Source organism: Rosa chinensis, chromosome 5 (assembly GCF_002994745.2).
Source record: "Rosa chinensis cultivar Old Blush chromosome 5, RchiOBHm-V2, whole genome shotgun sequence".
Lineage (NCBI taxonomy): Eukaryota > Viridiplantae > Streptophyta > Magnoliopsida > Rosales > Rosaceae > Rosa > Rosa chinensis.
In genome coordinates this window covers 3,877,920-3,887,033 of record NC_037092.1, presented here as the reverse complement: position 1 = coordinate 3,887,033, position 9,114 = coordinate 3,877,920, and the positions used below count along the sequence as shown (strand labels likewise).

Below are 9,114 nucleotides of genomic sequence, written 5' to 3'. Positions count from 1 at the left end.
CGAAGTAGAAATTATCAGATAGTCATAAACTTCTACGCATCTGTGATTCGAAATAATTTATCGGCTAGAACTATACAACAAATTATTATTTTTTCTGGTACAAAGAAGTAACTACGCTAAGTACTCTTAGATGATCATGTAGCATAATAAAACTACCCCCCCAAATAGGGCTCCAACTTCCAATAGATTGACAGGGTCTCCAATTCTCCACCTGAAATGACACAAACACCCCTATTAAATTCCTCCTCATCTATCACTCTCACACGCCACACGAAAAGGTCAGTCTCGTAAATGCACATTATCACTGGATCAGCTGCAAAAACCAGAGATAAAGTATCGTAGAGCCCCAAAACTGAACCAGCCTGAAGTCCCCTTATTCTCTGTTCTTCACGATAAGATTCCATATTCCGTTACTAAATTCCGATCAAATTGCCGGAATATTCGCACCCACCTCGCCGGAATACGACCCGGTTAATGGGTTCTCTCCAAAACCAGTGAGAGAACCACAATGGGGGAAGAAGAGCAGAGCAGTAGTCAAGGCAAAGAAACAGACCAACCCTCCGCCGCCGGAGAATCAAGTCTCCGGCAAGCCATTCAGTCCATCTCCTCCCTCATATCCCTCACCTACTCCATCAAAATCTTCGCCGGAAAATGGAAAGCGATTACAGCCAAGCTCGAAGAGCTCAACTCCGGCCTCGCCGCCGTCGAAAACTCCGACGGAGATGAAAACCCAGTTCTCGCCGGCGTTCTGTCGAAGACGTTAGCTACCATTAACGAGTGCCACGATCTTGCTCGGCGCTGCGTCGATCTTTCCTACTCCGGCAAGCTTCTGATGCAGAGCGACCTGGACAAGCTCGCCGCGAAGCTCGATCTCCACGCCGGAAGCCTCTCGGAAATCTACAACGCAGGCGTGCTGACTCACCGCTTCGCCATCGTGGTCTCGAGACCCGGGAACGGGGCTTGCAGAGACGACATGAGGTTTTACGTGAGGGACTTGATGACGAGAATGAAGGTTGGTGACGCAGAGATGAAGCGCCAAGCTTTGGAGAATTTGTATGAGTCGATTGTGGAAGACGACAAGTATGTAAAGGTGGTCGTGGAGCAGAGTGAGGTTGTGGGTTTGTTGATTGGTTTTCTTGATTCGAATGAGGTGGGAATCCAAGATGGGTCGGCGAAGATCGTGGCTTTGGTTGCTGGGTTTGGATTGTGTAAGGGAGTTTTGATCGGAGCCGGAGTTATTGCGCCGTTGATAAGGGTTTTGGAGAGTGGAAGTGAAAGTGGGAAAGAAGGAGCTGCGAGAAGTTTGCAGAGGTTAACTGAGAATGGGGATAATGGGTGGTCTATTTCAGCTCATGGAGGAGTCACAGCTCTGCTTAAGTTATGTGAATGTGGGGAGAGCTCAGGCGGGTTGGTTGGTTCAGCTTGTGGGGTGCTTAAGAATCTTGTGGGGGTGGAAGAGATAAAGAGGTTCATGGTTGAAGAAGGAGCTGTAGGGACTTTTATTGGGCTTGTGAGGTCTAAAGAGGAAGGGTTGCAGATAAATGCAATTGCGTTTCTGCAGAATATAGCTTCTGGGGATGAAGGGATTCGGAATTTGGTGATTAAGGAGGGTGGGATTGGAGCATTGCTTCGCGTTTCGGAGCCAAGATCGGATTGTTCGTGCAAAGTGAGGGAGATTGCGTTGAGGGCAATTGAGAATTTGTGTTTTTGTTGCAGTAGGAGTGTTAGTGTTTTGATCAAGTATGGGTTTGTGGATCAGCTTATGTATTTTTTGAGAAATGGGGAGGTTTCGAGTCAGGAATTGGCGTTGAAAGTGGCGATTAGGCTTTGTGAAGCATCAGAGGAAGCCAAGAAGGCAATGGGGGATGCAAATTTCATGACAGAGCTGGTTAAGTTTCTTGATTCCAAGTCATTTGAGGTTAGGGAAATGGCGGCCGAGGCACTCTCCAGCATGGTTTTGAACCCCAAAAATCGAAAACGTTTCGTGCAGGATGATCGGAACATACGCCTTCTCCTGCAGCGGTTTGATCCAGACCAGCTAGGAAATGCAGGTAACAAGAAGTTCTTGTTCTCCATTTTAATGTCATTGACAAGTTGCAACAGTGGGAGAAGGAAAATTGCCCATTCTGGGTACTTGAAAAACATTGAGAAACTTGCAGAAGCAGAAGTTTCTGATGCCAAGAGACTTGTCAAGAAGTTATCCACAAACAGATTTCGAAGTATGTTAAGTGGAATCTGGCATTCTTGAATCCATCAATAATGTGCTTGCATTTTTGTTTATAGAAATTGTATATCTCCATAAGGGTTTTCCAAGTTCTAACTTCGTCTGTGAATCTCAAACTGGAATCAAAATCTACTTCCATTTTTTATTACAATTCTGTGTCTTTCAATGACAGCTTTTTGTGAAGATTGTAGCTATAATTAGAGATTCCATTAAACAGTTTTCTACAAAAGATACTAATCTGCCAGGGAATGAATGATTGAAGAGAATGCAAGTGCATTTATTTAAGTCAGATGGGGGATATACAAAGAAGGGTTTGTAACTTTGTATAATATTTTGCTTGTGTTATTTAGGAGAGAGCACATGGGAAAGCCATGAAAACCCATATGGGCATGTGAGTTGGGGCAACGAAGGTCTACTTCATCATCTACCTTTCTGGACAATAAGATGGTGATAGATGAAGTTTCCTTCTGTATTTGCTTGTCCCTATCTGGTATTGCCTCTTGTGTCAATTGCCTATTGAAGAAGAAGACAATGCGCATGTTTTCAGCATTATGCATAACGGTAAAAATTGTTGGTTGCATGTTTATGAATGACCCAAACGTTCAGGCACTTGGGATTTCAAGTCAAATTAAGATTCTAAAAGAAGTGGATTAAAGAAGGGGATGGTTTCAGTTCTCAAGCTGAGGATTAGCTTTTACAATGTAGGGTACATAGAGATGGACAAGTAGTAAGTAGGCCAACTACATATGGACCATGAAAGTTTCTTGTGATTCTTGACAGGTTGTTTCTATGGAAGAACCCATATGTTTGTCACGTTTCAGATGACAATTGGTTGTGAGATAAAGTTTCAATCTTTCTTTGTCACGAGTGGTTTATCTCATATGGGGTGATAGTTGATTCCTTTAAAAAGAAAATTTAGGTTCTTGGGCGGAGTTAAGAATAGTCATTGTATAGCCTTTAGTCATCGGAACATTTTAGGTGAACCTGGCCAATTTTCCATAAAGCCTAGTGCAGTTTCTAGGTCCGGCAATTTAGGCCTTGATCCACAGAGCTGCATCGGCATAGTTTCAAAGAGATCAGGCTCTCAGTATAGCTGAAGATGACGCAGTTCTTATATCTATCCATCCTCTCCAACTGAAGATGCTTGGAGCCAATGTTGAAAGTTTCAATATTTTCATCGAATGATCTCCTAAAGTAACATGCTTTATGCTACGCGGAACAAGCCCCATGCTCCCATTCAGCACAACTGTAATTTGTCCAGTGAAGTTATTGTCGGATCTTTTCTACTTTTATTTTGTAACGTAACTCCCATGTTTTCTTTTCATAATTTTTCATGAGAGCCCCGACTTTTCTAACCATTTGCTAAGCCAGTTGCTTAATTTGAGGGGATCTTTGGCTTTTGGTAGATTTTTTTGGAGACTTCGAAATATGGATTTTTTCTTTGCAGCTCTTTGGCATCTGATCCCCTTCTGGCCTGGTACAAGACATGTCTTTGTAATCTTATCTAGACTTTAGAAGGACTGCGAGTTACTTAGTGAGTAACGACCTGGCTTATAAGCTTCTATCAATTATGAGTGAACCAAATTTGATGAGCTGGTTGGATGTGAAAGCCTAATTTGTTGATATACTTGCAATTTCTTTTGCTCAATATGCCGAGTTGAATTTGTAGAAATACCAATGGAGTATTATCATGATAGATGATAATTTTGGCAATGTTGTGCTCCTGTTCTCTTTCCTACCTTGATTGATAGTTGAACAGCAGCACATGTAGCTGCAAAGTCTTGTTTTTATCCCTTTCCCGTTAAATGCAAAGGTTACTCAGCAGCTTAACAAAGTTTCATAACTTTGGTGCATGCAACCAACCTTGTGTAAGCACAAAGGTGTTTATTATGAAGAATATTGATTCAGTTACAGATGGGTTTGCAGCAACCATACATGGTTTCTCGTATTCTTTACTATAATACTAATGAGAACTTTATCAAGAGATATTTAGCAAAGCAAAAGCACATTGCACACTACCGTTAATATCAGATAAATACACAACTTGCAAGGTCTTAAAACTTTTATCAAAAGATAGTCATCCTAAAAGGCAAGCATATCCATCACATTACATGCACTTAGAGTAGTGAACTAAATTAAAGATAGATCAGAAGCCTCTATTCCTCATCAGAAGCCTCAATTGCCAACATTCTCTCAGCAATAAACTGGAAAGAATGGTAAGGGGGAGAGAGCAAGAGTTTAATCAACAGAATTTATACAGTTTCTAAGGATTGAGAGCAAGAGTTTCAATGCATAAGGTGTCTCATTTATCATATGAAAATTATAGATTATTTCGTTTTGTTTCCAAGGATTGAGAGCAAGACTCACAATGCAAAAGGTGTCTAATATTCAATTTTACATGACTAATTTTCAACATAGTAAATGGATTTCCCATGACTTTTCCACCTTCTTGATATTCTCCTCGAACAATGAGGACATAAATGCCTTTTCCAACTATAATGAACAGTGTAAAGTAAACTCACCCTTTATATATAGAATAATAGTTTGATGGGGATGATTTGGGTGTTGAGTTTCTAAACCAGGAATTGTGATAAGTGAGTCACACATCAAGTGTTACGACGGTTTACTTAATTTTTGTTCGTCAAACGATTGAAGAATCCGACATGTCAGATGGAGAAACTCTTCAATGAGATGGTCATGTTACATATGTTTTAAATATTTGTAAGACAATGTAGAAAATTGGGGTGTGAAGTTTCTAAGTGAGAAATTGTGATTAGTGAGTCAACATGTCATAAAACGAAATAATGAATATTTTTAATTTGTTGTATTCATATGTGCAGTTAATGCAATATGTGTGTGTATCATGGATTACAAATCAAAAATCACAAATAAGTACATGTAAAAACCTCAAAGCCGAGTGGAGAGAGATAGAGCTAGCTTGAGTTAACGAGAGAGAATGAGATTTTTAAATAACTAGGGTAGCATGGTTAAAAACTTTTTGCATGTATAAAAAACGTTCGTTGTAAAAAAAAAAAAAAAAAAAAAAAAAAAAAAAAGTTATCTGCTTATATGAGGTTGACTATGTTTAATGAGCATTCTCACTTAAAGATGTTATCCATTGCCGATACACGCTTTGCGTCCATTGTGGTGATGCTTATGAGATTTAGGAAGATCAAGCAAGCTCTAGAACGGATGGTGATAAGTGATCAATGGGATGCTTATAGAGATGATGATGTGACAAAAGTAAGGACCGTGAAAGACATGATATTAGATGGTGATGCTTGGGCAAAGATTGATTACATACTTGCCTTCACATTACCCATCTATGAGATGCTTATGAGGAGTGGTACGGATGAGCCATGTCTTCACAAGGTTTATGAGTGGTGGGATGCTATGATTGAGCAAGTAAAGGCCGCTATCTATAAACATGAAGGCAAAGAACTTGAAGAGCATTCGGAATTTTATGATGTGGTGTACACGATTTTGCTAGCAACATGGACTAAGAGTTCCTCACCTCTTCATTGCATGGCACATTCATTGAATCCAAGGTGAATTTGAACTATTTATTTGCGATTGAGTTTAGATTTTTACTTGCAAATACAAATTGTTAATTTTTCTTTATATATATATGGAACTTGTAGATATTATAGCATGGAATATCTTCATGGAGCTCCTAATCGTCTTCCCCCACGTCAAGATAGTGAGATTTCTAAGGAAAGAAAAGAATGTCTTAAGACATACGTACTATGCTAATGAAGAGGAAAGACGAAGTGTGAATGAGCAGTTTGCCTATTTTTCGGCATGCTTGGATGAATTTGCAAGTAGTATCAATGATAGAGGTAAGATGTCACCAATGAAATGGTGGGTTGTCCATGGATCTAGTACATCAAATCTCCAAAGGTTAGCTTTAAATCTACTAGGGCAACCTTGTTCCTCCTCATATTGTGAAAGAAATTAGAGCACCTATAAGTTTATTCACTCTTTGAGGAGGAATAGGATTACACCACAAAAAGCCGAAGATTTGGTGTTTGGACATAATAATCTTCGGCTTTTATCAAGGAGAACTCCACAATACAAAAGTGGAGAAATGTGGGATATTGGAGGGGATAATTTTGATTCAATGGATACGGTTAATGGAGGCATTCTACCTCTCTCTTGATGAACCAGACTTGGAGGGTGTAATCTTTGATGATGATGATGAAGTTGATTGAAGTTGTGGAAGCTTGTTTATTGTGCTTGAACTTAGTTTTATTTATGTTGTTTGAAATTTTTATGTTGTTTGAACTTTTTGTTAAGCAATTTGATCCTTGGACTTATGTTTTGTATGATTGTTTGAATATTATGTCTTTCAATTACTTGTTTCATTGCAATTCCATCATTTTATATGCAATATTCATCAAATATATTTATTAACACTATATATATATATCACATATTATTTTAGAAAATGTATTTGAAATGTATCGTATCTTGTTTTTTTTTTTTTTTTTGAAAAAAATGTATCCACGTTCGTATCGTATCGCACCACATCCCATGTCAGTGCATCATAGCTCTACATTTGCTTGGCGCACCCTTCGATCGTGATTTCCCTCTGCAGCACCGCGATCGCAGTGGTGAACTTGGCTAGGCGAGAAGAAATGCTGGAGCTTGCCGTCGACAGAGACATAAGCGAGAAGGAGGTCCATGTTGCGTGGAAAAAGGAGCAAGAGAGGGAATCCCTTCCCTGGGTCAGGGAAGAGGAAATTGTCAAGAAGAAAGAGCTGCTTGAAGCCAATGCGCAAGCTCACTCTCTAATTCTGCAGCAGGCGTTGGTTGCATATGTCAGGCTACTTTCGATCTCTGAACGTTTCAACAAATAGGTCAGTACTACTTACTCAGTACTTCTTGTCGATTTCTATGCTTTTTATTTGATTTTTGGGAGTAGCTGATTGGTTCTCTGCTTTCCCATTTCTCATCATTCTTAAAAGGCTTTCCCGAACGGTGCGTTTGGGAAAGTTTTCACTTTTTAGGGTTAATGTGCCTCCACTTTTTAGCGCCGCACAACTCTCATAGCCGTCTCTCCTCTCAAAACTTAGAGCCCTTTACACAATCATTGGAGATGACGCATTTTGCTGCTTTTTCTGCTTGAGTGAAAGGCTTCTTGATGAGATCCCGCTTGTCGGAGCCTACGACTGTGCTTTCCTTCGCCAGCACCATGGTCTCAGCATTGAAGACGTTTTCACTCACCATATGGTTATTTTTTAATGATTTTGGAAAATAAGGTTACAAACCAACTTAAATGCCCAAACTCTGTCATTTTTCAAAAATTTTCCTCATAATTCTTAGGAGGCTAAGATTTTCTCCCCAAACGCACCGTTTGAGAAAGTTTTTGGGAAAAATCCTCATATGGTACCTGGACTATCATCTATTGCATTTTTGGTACCTTAACTTTTAAAACTACCTGATGGTACCTGAACTATTGCTCCGTTTCTCCATATGGTACTTCCATCCAATTTGCTGTTAACTTTGCCTATGTGGCCCATTCTTATAGGATGACATTCATCTCAAAAAAAAAAAAAAATTAATAGGCAAAGTTAACGGCAGATTGGATGGAAGTACCATATGGAGAAACGGAGCAATAGTTTAGGTACTACGAGGGTAGTTTTGAAAATTTAGGTACCAAAATGTGCATTGGACCATATTTCAGGTACGATTTGAAGATTTTTCCCAAAGTTTTTAGGGTTACACTCTGAAGTCTAAGCCTTTCTCTCTTACACTCTCAAGCCTCTCTTTACACTCAAATCAGAGAATGCAGCACTTCGTCAATCATGACACAACTGCCAATATTAAATTCTACCCACCGGTATTCGTTGGATGAACATCTTCCATCAATGAATTTTCTTCGGCAAAGTGTATATATATTGATCAAAGTCTTTTGTCGATAATTATCTCTGTCAGTTATTAGAAAATTTGTTTCTACGGGCTAGTCATTCAGTATATGAGGACATGAAAGTGGTGAAATATGACCCTAGTTAGTCTTCTACTCTTCATACCCAATACTTAATCTTGATAACACGAGAAATAAAATAGAATACTAAAAGGAGACATGAAATCAAACTCCAAAAACAAAAGACGAATAGACAAAGAGTTATGAGAGAGAAACAAAAGACATGGTTCTAATACTAGTCTCTAGCTTAGACCATTTATGCCACCTTCATTCTCTTGCTTCAGCCTTTCTTGCTCCATAATTTTACACAACGCCTTCTGCGTTCGCCTTTCAAGCTTATCAAGCCTCTTCTGCACATCCCTTTGAAGTTCAAAGTGTGGTGGTTTGGGAACAAGATCCTTGAACGGGTCCTTTTTCTTCTCTGATGGAAAAGGCACTACTGCAGCAATAGGGTCATCAAACTTCAATATTGGACCAATTTTAAGCTTTCCTTCCATAAGCTTCTTATCACGAGGGAAATAATTTCGGAACTTCACACTCATATTAGTTTCTTCACTAGCGTCGTTGTCATCGTCAGTGTTATTGTTAATATGAGCAGAGTCCTCATCCGGAGTGTTTGACAGTTCCTGTGCAGCTCTAAGGGCTCTTATCATCTCTTTTCGTGTCGCAGCAACTACTTCAATGGAGTCCTCTTGACCTGCCATTTTGCTTCAGCTATACTTAGGGCAGCGTCTAGGTTGTTATGTGTGCTTGAGAGTCTATGTAGTAATTGTGAAATTTTAAAAGAGAAGATAATCACAATCTCTTTTATGGTTGTTTCTTTGTTAGAGGTATTTATAGGCAATACATTTAATCAAATTGAGAAAGTAAGCACAATCCAACTAGGATTAGAAACATAATTCAACTAGGAATCAAAAACTTAATCAAACTAGACAACAAGGAAGGGCAATGCGTAATATTCACT

The 9,114-nt window shown here is 39.3% G+C and overlaps 2 protein-coding genes across 2 annotated transcripts; one reads left to right on the top strand and one right to left on the bottom strand.

Annotated features, from left to right (window-relative positions):
• Positions 1–281: 281 nt before the first annotated feature.
• LOC112166608 lies at positions 282–2,390 on the top strand. Its single transcript, XM_024303485.2, has one exon. The coding sequence runs from the start codon at positions 509–511 to the stop codon at positions 2,246–2,248; it is 1,740 nt and encodes a 579-aa protein (XP_024159253.1). The 5' UTR covers positions 282–508; the 3' UTR covers positions 2,249–2,390.
• Positions 2,391–8,392: 6,002 nt separating this feature from the next.
• On the bottom strand, positions 8,393–8,854 carry LOC112202940 (coiled-coil domain-containing protein 12). Its single transcript, XM_024343988.1, has one exon. The coding sequence runs from the start codon at positions 8,852–8,854 to the stop codon at positions 8,393–8,395; it is 462 nt and encodes a 153-aa protein (XP_024199756.1).
• Between the last annotated feature and the right edge of the window lie 260 nt (positions 8,855–9,114).